The sequence below is a fragment of the Acipenser ruthenus genome, chromosome 58 (assembly GCF_902713425.1).
Source record: "Acipenser ruthenus chromosome 58, fAciRut3.2 maternal haplotype, whole genome shotgun sequence".
Lineage (NCBI taxonomy): Eukaryota > Metazoa > Chordata > Actinopteri > Acipenseriformes > Acipenseridae > Acipenser > Acipenser ruthenus.
Window position 1 is genome coordinate 4,268,462 of NC_081246.1, and position 18,411 is coordinate 4,286,872.

At 44.0% G+C, this 18,411-nt stretch overlaps 2 protein-coding genes across 5 annotated transcripts; one reads left to right on the top strand and one right to left on the bottom strand.

The window, feature by feature from the left end:
* Nucleotides 1-1,357: 1,357 nt before the first annotated feature.
* On the bottom strand, nt 1,358-13,867 carry LOC131724974 (galanin peptides-like). Of its 4 annotated transcripts, none has more exons than XM_059018161.1 (7): nt 13,693-13,867; nt 5,494-5,574; nt 4,902-4,956; nt 3,784-3,900; nt 2,557-2,646; nt 2,122-2,184; nt 1,358-1,471 (listed from the first exon to the last, which is right to left on the bottom strand). In XM_059018161.1, the coding sequence occupies exons 2-7, from the start codon at nt 5,572-5,574 to the stop codon at nt 1,425-1,427; spliced, it is 453 nt and encodes a 150-aa protein (XP_058874144.1). In that variant the 5' UTR covers nt 13,693-13,867; the 3' UTR covers nt 1,358-1,424. The 4 variants fall into 4 exon arrangements, with proteins under 4 accessions (XP_058874144.1, XP_058874145.1, XP_058874143.1 ...); XM_059018162.1 differs by lacking the exon at nt 13,693-13,867 and adding an exon at nt 8,068-8,247 and having other exon boundaries at nt 3,784-3,861; XM_059018160.1 differs by lacking the exon at nt 13,693-13,867 and adding an exon at nt 8,068-8,247.
* Nucleotides 12,942-17,888, top strand: LOC131724973 (uncharacterized). Its single transcript, XM_059018159.1, has 5 exons — nt 12,942-13,160; nt 13,862-14,023; nt 15,383-15,548; nt 16,640-16,716; nt 17,253-17,888. The coding sequence occupies exons 1-5, from the start codon at nt 13,073-13,075 to the stop codon at nt 17,390-17,392; spliced, it is 633 nt and encodes a 210-aa protein (XP_058874142.1). The 5' UTR covers nt 12,942-13,072; the 3' UTR covers nt 17,393-17,888.
* The last annotated feature ends 523 nt before the right edge of the window (nt 17,889-18,411 follow it).

Consider the following 18,411-nt stretch of genomic DNA (forward strand, 5'->3'; position numbering starts at 1 on the left):
TAGAGTCCAATGAAAGCTGCTGAATAATGTTCCCTTGTTAACATATTGAATTCCACCCCCTCTATATAGAATGAACTCCCTCAGCTTCATAGAGTCCAATGAAAGCTGCTGAATAATGTTCCCTTGTTAACATATTGAATTCCACCCCCTCTATATAGAATGAACTCCCTCAGCTTCATAGAGTCCAGTGAAAGCTGCTGAATAATGTTCCCTTGTTAACATATTGAATTCCACCCCCTCTATATAGAATGAAATCCCTCAGCTTCATAGAGTCCAATGAAAGCTGCTGAATAATGTTCCCTTGTTAACATATTGAATTCCACCCCCTCTATATAGAATGAACTCCCTCAGCTTCATAGAGTCCAATGAAAGCTGCTGAATAATGTTCCCTTGTTAACATATTGAATTCCACCCCCTCTATATAGAATGAACTCCCTCAGCTTCATAGAGTCCAATGAAAGCTGCTGAATAATGTTCCCTTGTTAACATATTGAATTCCACACAGCTTTGTAGTTTCCCACATAATGAAAAACTGACAAAAATTATACAATCTAACCTGAAATACCACTGTACTACTATTATGGCTTCCGGTAGACTTTTAGTATTTTTATCATTTTGTTTCTATGATTACATGATGTTAAATAAAATGTCCATAGTTTATTTTTTTAAATTATTATGTTCCTATTTATTAAAATTCTAAGTGATGCAAAACGTTTTGCCACAGCTGTCTCTATCTCAGATATGTGGCATGAAATAACTTTTTTTTTAAATGTCCGTGCCTCTGGAAACGAGTTTTCAACGGCTTTAATAAACTCTGCACACCTGCTTGCTCCCTGAACCCTCGATCAGAGGAAGGATGCCGCACGGTAATGCGATACACATAAGCTTCGAAAGTTTTTAAAAATGGGGAAAAAGGCTACATTGAAATCATAGCAAATAAAAAACACACACACACATAGAGATTTAAACGTCAGCCTGGGTTATAGTAGCGTTTGTTTTTATTTGAATTTAAACGCAATACATTCGTACAGCTGGATTGGTCATTCAGCCTAAACTAAACGATCGCATGGGTGAGCGATCGCATGCTGCCAGGTTCTGGGGTATGAACTGCATTTGGTGGCTCATCTGGGATATTCAGCTATCACCGTGCAAGTGTACTGCCCTCTGGTGGTGGGGGTGGGACTGAACTACATAGGCCAATGTACCTCTATGGCAATTTTAAACACCAATTATCCTAAGTATTTAAATACATGATTTTTTCCAGTATGGGTTGGGGCTGTCGATTGTAATCTTAATAGTTAGTCCTGGGTTTATTTATCTGTCTGTTTGTGACTAGGGGGACAATCTATCCTGGGGTCGGGGGTCGGGGGTCGGGGGTCGGGGGTCGGGGGGTGGGGGGTATTCAGAGAGGGGCTGCGTTTCCTTCAGGTTGAGTCCTCTGACACGATTAGATTGTCCAAGGCTCCGAGCTCTGAAAAATAATAATAATAATAATAATAAATAAAATATTCTATACCAAAGTTTTCCCATCACTCTATAGAGTCATAAAGTGGAATGAAAGCTGCTGAATAATGTTACCTCAACATATTATTTATTTCTTACTAGACCCCCTTATCCAGGGCGACTTACAATTGTTACAAGATATCACATTATTTTTACATACAATTACCCATTTATACAGTTGGGTTTTTACTGGAGCAATCTAGGTAAAGTACCTTGCTCAAGGGTACAGCATCAGTGTCCCCCCCACCTGGGATTGAACCCACGACCCTCCGGTCAAGAGTCCAGAGCCCTAACCACTACTCCATGCTGCTCCCCTAACATAATGAATTACACACCACTTTGTAACTGGAGTACTGTTGTTATGGCTTCCGGTAGACTTGCGATATCTTTTTGTAGTTGCATTTATTACATGATGTTAAATAAAAAATCTAATTTGTGTCCAGAGCTGTAGATGGGGACACATGGTTAGGGGTTAGGGTTAGGGTTAGGGTTAGGGTTAGGGTTAGGGTTAGGGTTAGGGGTTAGGGTTAGGGTTAGGGTTAGGGTTAGGGTTAGGGTTAGGGGTTATGGGTTAGGAGCTGCACAGGGTTTAGCAGCTCCTTAAGGCTTTGCTGTTACCTTTCAGTCGAAGGTAGGACATGAAATCCAGGACAGTCTCATCTATCGGCTGCACGTTGGGAGCTGAGGAGACAGACAGAGACAGATAGTGAGAGACTATCAACCGCTCAACGCACGTGTCCTTCATTCGAGAACTACACTTCCCAGCATGCCTCCTCACCTGCAGCAATGGTGAAGGACGCTGGGAGCTGTAGTTCTTAATTGCTGTGACTCGTTACAGCACTAGCTGGAGCTACAACGAGCCCACGCTGTGGTCTGGAATCACAGTTTGTAGTTAAAGAACTACAGCTCCCAGCATCCTTCACCATTGCTGCAATTGAAAAGGCATGCTGGGAACTGTAGTTCTAGCTAGTGCTGCAACACTGCTGTGTAATGTTCTAGCATAGTGGCAGGCAGACAGACAGGCAGGGAAGGGTGTGGCTGTCGTTCTCTTACTGTAAACATCCTCGGCTTTCTTGTAACTTTCCTCCACAGCGTCGCGCTTTCCTGCAAGACCACCTTTATCATTGAGGGTCCGATGAGCATCTGAGAGAGGAAGAGACGGGGGAGAGAGAGAGAGGGAGAGGGGGAGGGGGAGAGAGAGGAGAGGAGAGGAGAGGAGAGGAGAGGAGGGGAGGGGGAGGGGGATAGAGAGAGAGAGGAGAAAGAGAGGAGAGGAGAAGGAGAGAGGGAGAGAGGAGAGGAGGGGGAGGGGGTAGAGAGAGAGAGGGGAGAGAGAGGAGAGGAGAAGGAGAGAGGGAGAGAGAGGAGAGGAGAGGAGAGGAGGGGGAGGGGGATAGAGAGAGAGAGGAGAAAGAGAGGAGAGGAGAAGGAGAGAGGGAGAGAGGAGAGGAGGGGGAGGGGGATAGAGAGAGAGAGGGGAGAAAGAGAGGAGAGGAGAAGGAGAGAGGGAGAGGGGGAGGGGGAGAGAGAGGAGAAAGAGAGGAGAGGAGAAGGAGAGAGGGAGAGAGGAGAGGAGGGGGAGGGGGATAGAGAGAGAGAGGAGAAAGAGAGGAGAGGAGAAGGAGAGAGGGAGAGAGGAGAGGAGGGGGAGGGAGATAGAGAGAGAGGGGAGAGGAGAGGAAAGGGAGAGAGGGAGAGAGAGGAGAGGGAGAGAGGGAGGAGAGGAGAAGGAGAGAGGGAGAGAGGAGAGGAGAGAGAGGGGGATAGAGAGAGAGAGGGGAGAAAGAGAGGAGAGGGAGGGAGAGAAGAGGAGACGGAGGAGGAGAGAGAGAGAAGTGGAGAGGGAGGGGGATAGGAGAGGAGAGGAAGAGAGAGAGAGATAAGAGGAGAGGGAGGAGGGAAGGGTTAGGACTGCACTTATAAATCAATCAAAACTCGCCTGTTTATTAATGTGTCGATTTCAAAGCGAGAAAAGCCGTCCTTCCCTCAGCTTTACAATGAAGTGCCCATCAATGGGGGATAACTTAAGTGTTTTAAAAGCCGATCGGAAGTGAATTTTCCTCTCATCCTCGTATCGAGGAGAGCTAGAACATGCATCTGACCTTTCGTATTCTTCAACTCGACCGCTGTGCAAGCTGGGAAATGTAGTTCTTTATCAGAGCTTAATCAGGGACTGCACCCTGCCCGGGACTACAGCTATGGCCAAACGTTTAGCATCACCTAGAATTTTAGGATTGAGAAAATTAAAAAAAAGAAACTGCAGCCGGGATCAATAGGCACCTGAACTCGAATCTGTAAGAAGGGCTCTGGGGAGAGACAGGGGTTCAAATCCACGCCCTCGCCGGACAGAGGCTCTCCCTTTGGGGAACAGAGAGAGATGAGCTCGAAAAGAAACATCTGAGAGAGAGAGAGAGAGAGAGAGAGAGAGAGAGAGAGAGAGAGAGAGAGAGAGGAGAGAGAGAGAAGAGAGAGAAAGAGAGAGAGAGAGGAGAGGAGAGAGAGAGAGAAGAGAGAGAAAGAGAGAGAGAGAGGAGAGAGAGAGAGAGAGAGAGAGAGAGAGAGGAGAGAGGAAGAGAGAGAGGAGAGAGAGAGAGAAGAGAGAGAAGAGAGAAGAGAGAGAAGAGAGAGAAAGTAGCTTATTGATCCCAGAATCTCATCAAGCAGCTTCTTGAAGGATCCCAGGGTGTCGGCTTCAACAACATTACAGGGGAGTTGGTTCCAGACTTCTCTGTGTAAATAAGTGACTCCTATTTTCTGTTCTGAATGCCACTTTATCTAATCTCCATTTGTGACCCCTGGTGCTTGTTTTTCAGGTTGAAAAAGTCCCCTGTATAATAACATTGTATTTTAAGTGAACATGTATTTACTCAGTAACTACTAAGCAAACACACAGTAATCAGAGACAGTTAATGGAAAGATACAAATTGCATTACAATTACATTACAATTACAGAGACTAGGGTGTGTGAACTATGCATCAGCTGCAGAGTCACTTACAACTACGTCTCACCCGAAAGACGGAGCACAAGGAGGTGAAGTGACTTGCTCAGGGTCACCCACAGCGAGTCAGTGAGTGAGCCGGGATTTCAACCTCCTGGTTCAAGCCCGTTTCTTTAACCACTGAGCCACCAAACCTCTGGTAGCCAACGTAACACAATACATCATAAATTAACAATGATGCATTTCTCTGAAAGTATTATGGATTTTCTTGTTGTTACTGCATCTTGTAAAGCGCTTTGCGATGGCGGTCCGCTGTGAAAGGCGCTATATAATATAAAGACTGATAGATTGATTGATTGATTGATTGATTGATTACCAGATTAAACGTCACACAAGAGGGCTGCTGTTCACAGCGAACGCTGCAACAACTGAAACATGACCGCAATGTTTTATACTTACGAGGGCCGAGGAGATAACCGGCGCTGTTCAAAGTCCATCCCCTTTTGTCTTTCCCCTGGAACAAGTAAACACGTCGGGATTAATGAAGGTTAGACTCTCAGGGAGAGCTGGTGAGGTGACAGCGAAACTCCCCTGATCAGAACCGCGTTCCTGGATCCTCACCCGATGCGCTAGCCTTGCACTGCTAACATGTCAGATATACTGTTTGTGAACTGGTTGCATCCTAGTTCATATTGTATTCTAGTAGTGTTATTATTATACATAGCATCCTAGTTCATATTGTATTCTAGTAGTGTTATTATTATACAGAGCATCCTAGTTCAGATTGTATTCTAGCAGTGTTATTATTATACAGAGCATCCTAGTTCATATTGTATTCTAGTAGTGTTATTATTATACATAGCATCCTAGTTCATATTGTGTTAAAAAGCTATTGTACCATTTGGGGCTCTGTGATTCCTTTTCTCGCTCGTTTTCCTGTTTAGATGTTCAGTTCCATTGGTTTGATTTCACACGCATTACAGATGGCAGCTACAGACTCAATGGGCGCTCTTATAAATACATGTGTTGTGTTTCAAAATACAAAACTTACACTGAAAGTCAGGCCGAGCGATTGTGAAACCAGGCCACAGAGAATCAAGGAGAGGCAAAGCAGCGTCCTGGGGTGTTGCATCTGAAACACAAAACCACAAGGACTGCAGCAGATCCGACACGTGGATAAAGAGGGGTTCAAGATAGAGTCGGGCCAAATCTGCGGGCGACGGAGCTCCGCGGGAAACCTCAGAATTCGCATTCTCCCGCAGATTCCTGCCGTGTTCTGTTAAGCGATCATAAACACGCTGCTACTAACAGAGCCTGGCTGTTCGCTGTTTTAGTTTTGTGTTCAATTGACAGATGTGTTTGTCTCCTTCAGAAAGTCGGAGATCGTTAAAGAATCGAGGCTTTGCAAATGCGTTGCAATAAGAAGTCTCATTGTGAGGTCATGCGATGTTTTTGGTCGACAGTTTCTATAAAGATTTGACTGACGAAAAAAACGCCTGAACCCATGCATTGTTTGAGACGATCGTGTTAACTTGAATTGGATTTTTAAAAGCCGTTATTAATACAATCGCTAAACTCACACGATGATCCGCGGATATACTAGGGTGGAAAAAATCATATAACTGCTTCATTTCTGTACAGTGTTACTTTTAATTATTGAAACCAATAAAGGAAACGTGTTAGATTCAGAGAAATACAAAATACATGCATAATGTAGTTTCTGTATAACTGGATACGCGCTTCTGTCGGCTTAACAGCGACACCTCCTGGACACCAATTGTTACTACAGTTTAAAATAACAGAGGTTTGCACACTAGCATTTGAGATTTCCCATTTCTATACTGGATGACGTATGCGTCGCAGCTCTCCACAGAAATCAGCGGCGGGTCCGCTGGTGTGGATCCGGCTGATTTATCATTCAGAGTGAAACGAGTGAAGAAACAACTGCTGGGGGTTCGTGAGGATCGCTGCGCACGCACGCACGCACGCACGCACGCACCCTATACCCCCAGAATCGAAATAATGTTTAAACCCTGTTTGTTCTCCAAATATATGCTGTACCCTTGAGCAAGGTACTTTACCTAGGTTGCTCCAGTAAAAACCCAACTGTATAAATGGGGAATTGTATGTAAAAAATTATGTGAAAAAAATAATGTAATTGTCTGTAAAAATAATGTGATATCTTGTAACAATTGTAAGTCGCCCTGGCGTCTGCTGAGAAATTAATAATAATAATAATAATAATAATAATAATAATAATAATAATAATAATAATAATAATATGGAAAAAAACAACTGTGTTCAAACGTTTTGCAATCCCCTAGAATGAACTAATCTGACTTCAAACATAAAATCGAACGAAACCTGCTGAATAATGTTACCTTAAACTAACACGTTGAAAAACGTGACACTTCAAAATCTAACATAAAATACTAATGTACTACTTCCGATAGACTTTTTTTTCCGATATCATTTTCGAGTTTCTTTGATTATGTTAAATTTCAGATCTACATTATATATATGATTTTGTGGATGATCTCCTGTGTTCCTGGTGATTCGTGGAGCCGTCAGTCACAGCGCTTCAGAATTTATGTTATTATTATTATTATTATTTATTTCTTAGCAGACGCCCTTATCCAGGGCGACTTACAATTGTTACAAGATATCACATTATTTTTACATACAATTCCCCATTTATACAGTGGGGTTTTTACTGGAGCAATCTAGGTAAAGTACCTTGCTCAAGGGTACAGCAGCAGTGTCCCCCCACCTGGGATTGAACCCACGACCCTCCGGTCAAGAGTCCAGAGTCCTCACCACTACTCCACACTGCTGCTTATGTGCCCTAATTAGAGCCTCGTAAGGGTGTCCTTGTTAATTACACCCAGCGCAAATACGCGCTTTCATATTGCAACCCACAGCCGGAGTCATCTGAGAGATGGGAGGTGACTCCGGCTGCTTATGTGCCCTAATTAGAGCCTCGTAAGGGTGATTTCTAAAGGTGTCGATAGAATTGTTTTAATTTAAGAGACGCGGATTTTAAATGCAAAAGGCTGGAGCTATACCGCGACGATAACTCTCAAAAGTAGTTGTGTTTGTTTGTTTTCTCCGATCGCGTACAGAGTTGCGTAAAAAAAATATTTTACATTCCATTTTATTTTACTGTTTATTTTCATTGTTAATTTATTATACTTATTCAAATGAAAAAAAAATAACTGTATTTTACAAATGAAACGCGCTCTGAGTGCATTGAATCGAACGCTGAAGTCAAAACCAGGAGAGAGAGAAAAATCTGCCGAAAATATGATTATTTTTTGTGTATTTAGTAATTAGTTATTTATCTAGTCGTGCGAGAGACAGAGATTCCTCCTGGAGTTTAGTTTTGTGTTTGTTTTACTTCAGCAACTCCGGTCTCTAGTTTACGCCAAATATACGCACTAGACTTCCCTGATGAAAATCCTCAGATCCCCAGAATCTAATCCTCTCAATCATCTACTCCACATCACATGATTACCAAGTCTCTTCACAATTTTAAAAAGCACATTTTAAATTAGGACACGCAGACACGCCTCGACTATACATCCCCTTCTCAAAAAATAAGACAAATTGAAAGGAGGAGACTCACCTTAACTGTCAAGATTTTCCTTTAAAAAAAAATAAAATAAATACAATTTTAAAATAACAAAACAATTTTTTTTTTCAGGGTATGAAAGCTAGAAATCTAGGAAACTTGAAATGTGATTCGAAGCCGTTTCTCAGCCCGTATAAAACTTGTAAAAAATAATAACTAGAAAATCTGCAGGTGTTCTTGTGGCGGCTGTGTCGAAGTCGGGAGGTTTTTATATCAGCTTCACAGCGGGGGGGGGGGGGGGGGGTAATTATAATTCGCATATAATACTTCTCGCTGTTACGCAGAATGAGTTATGTGGAGTGGGGGGGAGATGAGAGCGTGCTAAAAGCTTTTTATGCCGGACTGTTTCATCTCTTCCTCCAGCATTAAAGCCTGGCTGGTCCTTTTTGACAAGAAAATTAGTCCTCTTAGCGACTGTAATTATCTGAAAAAAAAAATGTAATGTTCTGATAGCCGGAGAGAGTCAGTGCGCAAAGTTCAATAGAGAACGAGGGGAGGGAGGGAGGGAGCGCATTCTGCGATAGAGAGATAGATATTAATATCTGCAACACATTAAAACAATTAGATAGATAGATAGATAGACAGACACACAGACAGACACACAGACACACAGACAGACACACAGACACACACACACACAGACAGACAGACAGACAGACACACACACACACACACAGACACACAGACAGACAGACAGACAGACACACAGACAGACAGACAGACAGACACACAGACAGATAGACAGACAGACAGACACACAGACAGACAGACACACAGACAGACAGACACACAGACAGACACACAGACAGACACACAGACAGACAGAGAGACAGACAGACAGATAGACAGACACACAGACAGACACACAGACAGACACACAGACAGACAGACAGAGCGACAGACAGACAGACAGACAGACAGACAGATAGATAGATAGATAGATAGATAGATAGATAGATAGATAGATAGATAGATAGATATTTTATTTAACATCATCGTGTAATCAAACGAAGCCATAATAGCAGTCCAGTAGTATTTCATGTTAGATTTTGAAATGTCACATTTTTCAAATTCGTTAAGTGTATGGAGATATATTTAATTCAGCATGTCGACGTATTGTTTCGATATATTAGGCAGGTTTCATTCGACGTTATGAAGCTACATTCGTTCATTCTATAGGAGGATGCCACAGGGCACAGCTGTATATGGTCCCAAGTCCAGATATCACCAGAGAGCCTTTTCCAGTGGGCGAAATGGATTGCATAACCTTGAAGGTCATTATAATTCCCTCATCTCCTTTCTCTCACCTCCCATCTCTCAGATGACTCCGGCTGTGGGTTGCAATATGAAAGCGCGTATTTGCGCTGGGTGTAATTAGCAAGGACACGCTAATGGAACCCGGGCAGGTCGCTTCTCCCACCCGTAGATAAAGCAGGCCTTTGAAATGCTATTGTCCGTTGCAGGTGACGTAATACGCGTCGCTGTAACGCGTGTAGGCTGATTTGGAGCAGGGGTCCTCAACTCTGACCATCGAGGTCCGTTGCAGGTCCCGGGGGTGCGTTCACAGAATCATTCATTCTGCGCAGAATCTGATCAGTTTAGCCAATGAGCTTCTAAGAATGATCTCCGTGAACGCGCCCATTGGCTAAATGGGTCAGATTCTTCCTAGAATCCGCGCAGATTGATCTCCGTGAACGCATCCCTGGTCTTTATCTCAAGCATATCTTAAATTAGCAGCTTCAATGAACTGTGTGGCTGTGTGGTCCAGTGGTTAAAGAAAAGGGCTTGTAAGCAGGAGGTCCCCGGTTCAAATCCCACTCTGTGTGACCCTGAGCAAGTCACTTAACCTCCTTGTGCTCCGTCTTTCGGGTGAGACGTAGTTGTAAGTGACTCTGCAGCTGATGCATAGTTCACACACCCTAGTCTCTGTAAGTCGCCTTGGATAAAGGCGTCTGCTAAATAAACAAATAATAATAACTACATTAGAATCCGCTTGGAGTACAAAGGGATTTAGGGCATATAATGTACCTCTCCCATATATCTGGGGAACCGCTTCACCCATGGTCGTGCAACTGCCTATTAAAGTTTCTTCAGTTATTGAGAAGGTTCTGGGACTATAGGTGGGTGTCGGTTTGTCTGTCTGTACATCCGTCCGTCTCTCTGCTTCACAGAGCTGCTGTCCTGCGTGACGTCACCCCCCTCTCTCTGACGACAGCACAGTTAGCACTAAAAGGCTTCAATTATACCAATTATCTTGAATTCGCCGCCTTCTGCGCTGGCTAAAGGGGTTTTTTAAATAGATGATTGGTGGTGTCTGCATCAATCCCATTAGGACAGACAGCAGGGATATTGAAAGATAACACAAAATAATAACGATAATTAAAAATCTGTTTTTAAAGATTAACGTATCCATTACAATACCAAAAGAAAGAGATGGCAGGACGCCATTTTGTTTTTCAATGTTTTTTGTTTGTTTTTTTTTAGACATTGGGGTTAAATTATACAAAAACAAACCAAGCGGCATAACAGAAATAAAAGCTACCCCCTGTTTGAAATGCGGCACACGGCGCAGCGCGTCTCCGCCGGGCCCTGGTAATGCTCGTGTAAGTGCGCTTCACATAACAGCCGCGTTAATTGGTGTCTTTTCGCCGCAGTGTGCTAATGCGAGCTCTCGAATGAAGGTACGTGTTTAAATGAGTCACCGGCTCTCTCAGCTCTGCGAATTAATAGGACTCAAGTGGCCCTCGGCTCCCGGGTAATCAATCCTTCACAAGTGCGCTAGAGATCCGAGCCAGGGAATTCAACGCAGGATGAGCCCATCCGAAGTTCTGTTTCAACTGTTATTGTGTGCGGCAAAACTTTTCTTCATGCGTGTGTGTGTGTGTGTGTGTCTGTGTGTGTGTGTGTCTGTTTCTCTGAATGTATCGCTGTGCGTGTCTGTGTGTGTGTTTCTCTGAATGTATCGCTGTGTGTGTGTGTCTGTGTGTGTGTGTCTGTTTCTCTGAATGTATCGCTGTGCGTGTGTGTGTGTCTGTTTCTCTGAATGTATCGCTGTGCGTGTCTGTGTGTGTGTGTTTGTCTGTGTGTGTCTGTGTGAGTGTGTCTGTGTGCGTGTGTGTGTGTGCGTGTGTGTGTTTGTGTGTGTGTGTGTGTCTGTGTGTGTGTCTCTGTGTCTGTGTGTGTGTGTGTGTGTCTGGGTGAGTGTGTGTGTCTGTCTGTGTGTGTGTGTGTGTCTCTGTGTGTGTGTGTGTGTGTGTGTCTGGGTGGGTGTGTGTCTGTGTGTGTGTGTCTGGGTGAGTGTGTGTGTGTCTGGGTGAGTGTGTGTGTGTGTGTGTCTGTCTCTGTGTGTGTGTGTGTGTGTCTGTGTGTGTGTGCGTGTGCGTGTGTCTCTGTGTCTGTGTCTGGGTGGGTGTGTGTCTGTGTGTGTGTGTGTGTGTGTCTCTGTGTGTGTGTGTGTGTGTGTGTGTGTGTCTGGGTGGGTGTGTGTCTGCGTGTGTGTGTCTGTCTGGGTGTGTGTGTGTCTGTGTGTGTGTGTGTGTGTGTCTGGGTGGGTGTGTGTCTGGGTGAGTGTGTGTGTGTGTGTGTGTCTGTCTCTGTGTGTGTGTGTGTGTGTGTGTGTGTGTGTGTGTGCGTGTGTGTCTCTGTGTGTGTCTGTGTGTGTGTGTGTGTGTGTCTGTGTGTGTGTGTGTGTGTCTCTGTGTGTGTGTGTGTGTGTCTGTGTGTGTGTGTGTGTGTCTCTGTGTGCGTGTTTCTGTGTTGTGTTTTATTTATGTATTTAACGTTTATTTAACCAGAAAAGTCCCGTTGATATTCAAATCTATCTCTTTATTTTTTCAAGAGAGACCTGGTTAAGAGATTGGCATATAACAGGGCTTCTGACTCTGCGTGTTTTACTCGACTTTTCTCCTCTCCTTTAAATTCGTGTCTCTCAGTCACACTGAGAATCGCGTTCATAGTAACATTGATTTAATTTACAGTTCTTGTATTCTGTGGAACAACTGAATCGGCTTTTTTAAATCTGCCAGGCCTTAATATGCCATTTACAAGCAGAACGTACAAACGAGACCGCGACATGTTAATAAGAGACTCCTCTTCATCAAAGCGAGAATTAAAAAATAAAGTGTTTCATGCGACACGCACTTTGTATTACACGCGTTCTGTGGGACTGCCTTCACATCAATAAAGACGAGTCGCTTCGCTTTGAAATGAAAAGGTCAGACTTGCCATGTAAAAACCCATTTAGTTGTTTCATATTTTTTTTAAAAAAAAACACGTAAATGAAATCAATTTTACGGTCGTGTGATTTCAAGAAGCGATACACTGGAGGTATTGCGCAGAGGTAATCTGTGCAGGAAACGGGCGAGTGTTTGAAAACGATCCATTCAAAACAAGCGGATCCAGCCACATTAAGCACAGAGAGGTCTGGTAAAGCATAGGGGAGCATTGTAAAGCACAGAGAGGTCTGGTAAAGCATAGGGAAGCATTGTAAAGCACAGAGAGGTCTGGTAAAGCATAGGGAAGCATTGTAAAGCACAGAGAGGTCTGGTAAAGCATAGGGAAGCATTGTAAAGCACAGAGAGGTCTGGTAAAGCATAGGGAAGCATTGTAAAGCACAGAGAGGTCTGGTAAAGCATAGGGAAGCATTGTAAAGCACAGAGAGGTCTGGTAAAGCATAGGGAAGCATTGTAAAGCACAGAAAGGTCTGGTAAAGCATAGGGAAGCATTGTAAAGCACAGAGAGGTCTGGTAAAGCATAAGCATTGTAAAGCAAAATGCACGTGGAAATGTACCGTTTGTCCCACTGTGTGTGACATAATTTGATTGACGTCACGTACGCTTCTTCGCCGTGCTTTACGGTAATTGACGGTGCAGGTTTGAACTAGTTGGTAAATTAAAGGAAAGCGGCGTGCCGGTGTTTCACGGACGCGCTTCGTGTTCAAAGCAGGGTTGAGAGAGAGAGAGGCGCGTCGTTTGTTTTCTGAGCTCCGAGTTCATTCAGAATGGATCTCTCAGTGAGACTGGCGATCATTTTGGGTTTAGTTCTGCTGCCGTTGCCACGGAAACCCGTCCTCTCTGAAGTCATTGTCGGTGAGTCGGGGGAGGATACGTCACATTCACAAGATTCGCCGGAAGTTTTCTTCACGGTTATGAAACTTATAGCCACGGTCATTCAACACGTGTGTGTATATATATATATATATATATATATATATATATACAATCACACACAGCGGTGTGCGCATTTATCCGAACACCCTGTTGCTTCTGTAGTTTTGATTTCTTGTATGTATGAAATCATACCACAAGAACTGAAAATGGGCGCATTTGGCGGTTGTCTAATTGAATTGACGATTTTAATGAGTCGCACATGAATTTCACTTAAAACACAATCTTAACACACAGCCGCACGCGGTAAAACCCACGAGACTTTTTAGAAGTTGTTTAAGACGCCTAACTAAAACCACACACGTGTTTCAGTCCATGCGTTTGACCTCTGAATGAATATGGCTGCTATATTGAGACCGTGTGACTTTTTTAAGTTGCTTAGAGACGGTACACTTCTTCATAATGTTTGGTACAGAGCTGCATTCTAAGATTCTCTTATAAAATCCATTCTCACGGTGATGGGAATCAGACTCCTCTTGCACAGCAGTGTGATCCAGTCCAGGTTTTACTGCTACCAGCTTGATCAGCCCCCAGTGTGTCTAGCTAACAAGCTCAGGCGTGTCTGATTATTAAACTCCCAGTGAAAGCAGGACTGGTAGGTGGTTTGCTCCCTGTCTCTGCAGATCGTCTGGTCATGTTGGCGTTCGGGGATTGGTCTCGCCACAGCACTTCCCTCTGGCTAAAGCCCGCCTTCTGCCTCTTTGAGGAGTGGCTGGGAGAAGCTGTCGATAAAACGCTGGCCAATCGGGAGACCGCCTTCATTCAAGTGGAGGTCAGGAGAGACGGTAAGTATCCCAAATGTGTTTGATTTTAAAAAATGGGTTTATACAATACAGGGTTGGGAATTGGACTCCTATTGCACAGCAGTGTGATCCAGTCCAGGTTTTGCAACCAGCTTGATTAGCCATTGTATGGATGGGGTTCCGTTTATTATAATTACAGCATTAATTCTGTCATTTATCAGTGATTATCAAGAATGTATAATTAAGACTCGGAAGACTTCTAATTGAAATGTATAGCAGATTATATAGATTTGATTCCAAAGGACAAACTTCCATTTATTTAATTTTCTGTTCCATTCAGTTATGTGAGGTGGTCAGCCGCCTCAAACAGCAGATTTAAGATCACGATCTCTTAACTATTGCCTTTTACCTGTTCTTATGAAACCTGGCAACAAACACGTTTTGATGGAAAACTGTCTGCTTATCCCTTAGCCATTACCTTATATACCACAGGTTAACTACAGATCAGTACATCTAAAGCATAGGGAAGCATTGTAAAGCACAGAGAGGTCTGGTAAAGCATAGGGAAGCATTGTAAAGCACAGAGAGGTCTGGTAAAGCATATGGAAGCATTGTAAAGCACAGAGAGGTCTGGTAAAGCATAGGGAAGCATTGTAAAGCACAGAGAGGTCTGGTAAAGCATAGGGAAGCATTGTAAAGCACAGAGAGGTCTGGTAAAGCATAGGGAAGCATTGTAAAGCACAGAGAGGTCTGGTAAAGCATAGGGAAGCATTGTAAAGCACAGAGAGGTCTGGTAAAGCATAGGGAAGCATTGTAAAGCACAGAGGTGTGGTAAAGCATAGGGAAGCATTGTAAAGCACAGAGAGGTCTGGTAAAGCATAGGGAAGCATTGTAAAGCACAGAGAGGTCTGGTAAAGCATAGGGAAGCATTGTAAAGCACAGAGGTGTGGTAAAGCATAGGGAAGCATTGTAAAGCACAGAGAGGTCTGGTAAAGCATAGGGAAGCATTGTAAAGCACAGAGAGGTCTGGGAAAGCATAGGGAAGCATTGTAAAGCACAGAGAGGTCTGGTAAAGCAGAGGGAAGCATTGTAAAGCACAGAGAGGTCTGGTAAAGCATAGGGAAGCATTGTAAAGCACAGAGAGGTCTGGTAAAGCACAGGGAAGCATTGTAAAGCACAGAGAGGTCTGGTAAAGCATAGGGAAGCATTGTGAAGCACAGAGAGGTCTGGTAAAGCACAGGGAAGCATTGTAAAGCACAGAGAGGTCTGGTAAAGCATAGGGAAGCATTGTAAAGCACAGAGAGGTCTGGTAAAGCATAGGGAAGCATTGTAAAGCACAGAGAGGTCTGGTAAAGCATGTTAAAGAACAAACCATGATCAGATTATTATTTTTTTTATCAGATGACAACTCAACCTATAAGATGCCCACCCGCTTCTCCGTTCCGAACTGTGACCCCCTTTTTTCTGAACCCCAGAACGTGCAAGTGTTTGCCTACCAGCTGGGTCCGGATATTAACTGCATCAACGATAGCTGTGTGGTGCAGGTGCTGCCAGACAGCAAGTACTGGTAAGAGGGGAAAGGGAGGGGTGTAGGGTGTGTGGGCGTGGCTATGGGTATAGGGCGGGGCTGTGAGGTATGTGGGCGGGGTTATGGCTGTATAGGTCGCGGTTAAAGGCAGGGACTCTGTAGAGAAATATTGTGACAGTTATTTCCAAGAATTGGTACTTCAATGACCTTTGCTGTAGATTTCTAACAGAACAGAATTGAACAGACATCACTTATTGTTCACCCGGCTTTGAGCTGCTTTGAGTTTATGTGGAGAATCTGCCAGACACACTTTCACTCTTTCACGGACTAGTGAAACCTGTGAGCTGAAGAAAGTCCTGAGCAAGTATCATTACAACCAGACAAGCGCTTCACAAGACGAGAGAGGGAGAGAGAGAGAGAGAGAGAGAGAGAGAGAGAGAGAGAGAGAGAGAGGGGGGAGAGAGAGAGAGAGGGGGGAGAGAGAGAGACAGAGACAGACAGACGGAGAGAGAGAGAGGGGGGAGAGGAGAGAGAGAGAGAGAGAAAGAGGAGAGAGACAGAGAGAGAGGGGAGAGGAGACACAGAGAGAGAGATAGAGACAGAGAGAGAGACCGAGAAATAGACTGACACAGAGAGAGAGAGACAGACAGTGTGAGAGAGAGAGACCAACAGACACACAGACAGACAGAGCCTCCACACACACACACACAGACAGACAGAGAGACCAACAGACACACAGACAGACAGAGCCTCCACACACACACACAGAGGCACACACAGGCACACACACACAGACAGACAGAGAGACCGACAGACACACAGACAGACAGAGCCTCCACACACACACACAGAGGCACACACAGGCACACACACACACACACAGACAGAGAGACCGACAGACACACAGACAGACAGAGCCTCCACACACACACATAGAGGCACACACAGGCGCACACACACAGACAGACAGAGAGACCGACAGACACACAGACTTCACAGCGAAGCAACAGAGCCACTGGGAATGACCTGAAGCTCCTTCAGATAGTAACTGGAATGTGAAAACAAGCCATGTCAAACCAGTGCTGCTGACTGGGATGTGTTTAAGCGATTGTGTGGGTGTGTGTTTTCAGGGTGCGCTACGCTTTGTACAACGAAGGCCTGGAACTCGTAGCAGCGACTAACTGGTCTGAGCCTCTCCTAACTAAAGGTGCGTTTTTATTTTTCTTATTAAACTGGTTTAGTTTGAGATCACATCATGAAGACTGAGGTACCGAGTGCAGTGGAGGTCTGTGTCAACCATAATAGATTTATAACTGTGACCCCTGCTCTTATAACATAAGACTTCTAGTCGTGAGTCATTGAATTCACACTGAAGACCCTGAGAAAGACTTCTAGTCGTTAGTCATTGAATTCACACTGAAGACCCTGAGAAAGACTTCTAGTCGTTAGTCATTGAATTCACACTGAAGACCCTGAGAAAGACTTCTAGTCGTTAGTCATTGAATTCACACTGAAGACACTGAGAAAGACTTCTAGTCGTTAGTCATTGAATTCACACTGAAGACACTGAGAAAGACTTCTAGTCGTTAGTCACTGAATTAAAGACTGATTTGCTTTTTAAAACACTCCGCTTGGAAGTTCATCTCCGTCGATTTGGTTCTGGATTGTAAAGGTGAGGGAAGGACAGCGTTGCACCCCTGCCTGTAAATACTTATTCTCTCTCTCTCTCTCTCTCTCTTTCAGGAGAGCCGGAAGATCACCGCTCCTTGAACAAGCCCTTCGGTCGTTCAGGGGGGATGGTGGTCATCACCGTGATTCTCAGCGTTGCTATGTGCGTGCTGCTTGTCACTATGACCGTTGCCTTGGTGATGGCTCGCAAGTGAGGCTGGCAATCCCACGAGTCTCTGCTTTGTAATCTGATCATTATTATTGACAGCTCTCCACCCTGAACTGAATGCTTAACCCTTGCAATAGCTGAGCTGTAGTTAAATCTGTGGGGAAAATCTGCAACGTGTTTTTCGCTGCCTCGTTACTTTTCTGAACTCCGGGGGTACACCCAAGATCTGTGTAACGAAGAGCTATTCAATTACAGCCCACAAGGTGGCGATAAAGAGCCAGCAATGCTGCCTGTGCAGCAACGAGAGCTTTATCCCTGCTGACACAGACCTGAATTAAACGAAAGGTTATGGCGACTCCAAAGACGTGTTTTGTAACAGCTATGGACATCGTTTTGTTTTAATACAGACCACAGATATCTCTCTAGCTCTCAATAAATCTTCAGGGTAATTTAGTCCAGGGGAGAGATTTCCAAAATTAAACTACTGAATTTAAACTGGCAATGTATTTCTCTGTGCTTAAATAAAGATGCGTTGTTTTTTTTTTTTTGTTTTTTTTTAATTGTGCTGTTGTTTTTAATGTTGGGGGGAAGTGACGCTTTACTGTAGTCTGATTCCATTTTTCAGTAAATTTAAATATGTCCGAATTTTGACCATTACTTTCAAAATCTCCATCTCGATATCCCTGATCATGTTTAGCTCCAGATTCTGCTCTAGTGTACACTCTAGCGGATCATTGTGGTATTGCAGTTTTTTTGCTATTACATATTTTCCCCCCAAACCGAATCAGTTCAAGTATCAATCTCTGAGAAGTATTTATTGATTTATTTATTTATCTATAAGTTCCATTGCTTGCTAACACGTACCCCCCCCCCCCCCCCCCCCCCCCGCGTTAAATATCCATTCCTGGTTATTTTGAATGTTCTTATTAATTCTAGTCTCTGTAGATTTGGGTCTGGAGTATAGTGTTTCAATCAGTTCCTGTATTTATTTTTTTTAAAGCAGATAATTGGAGTACTTATGTTTTGCTGTGTGGCTGTGTGGTCCAGTGGTTAAAGAAAAGGGCT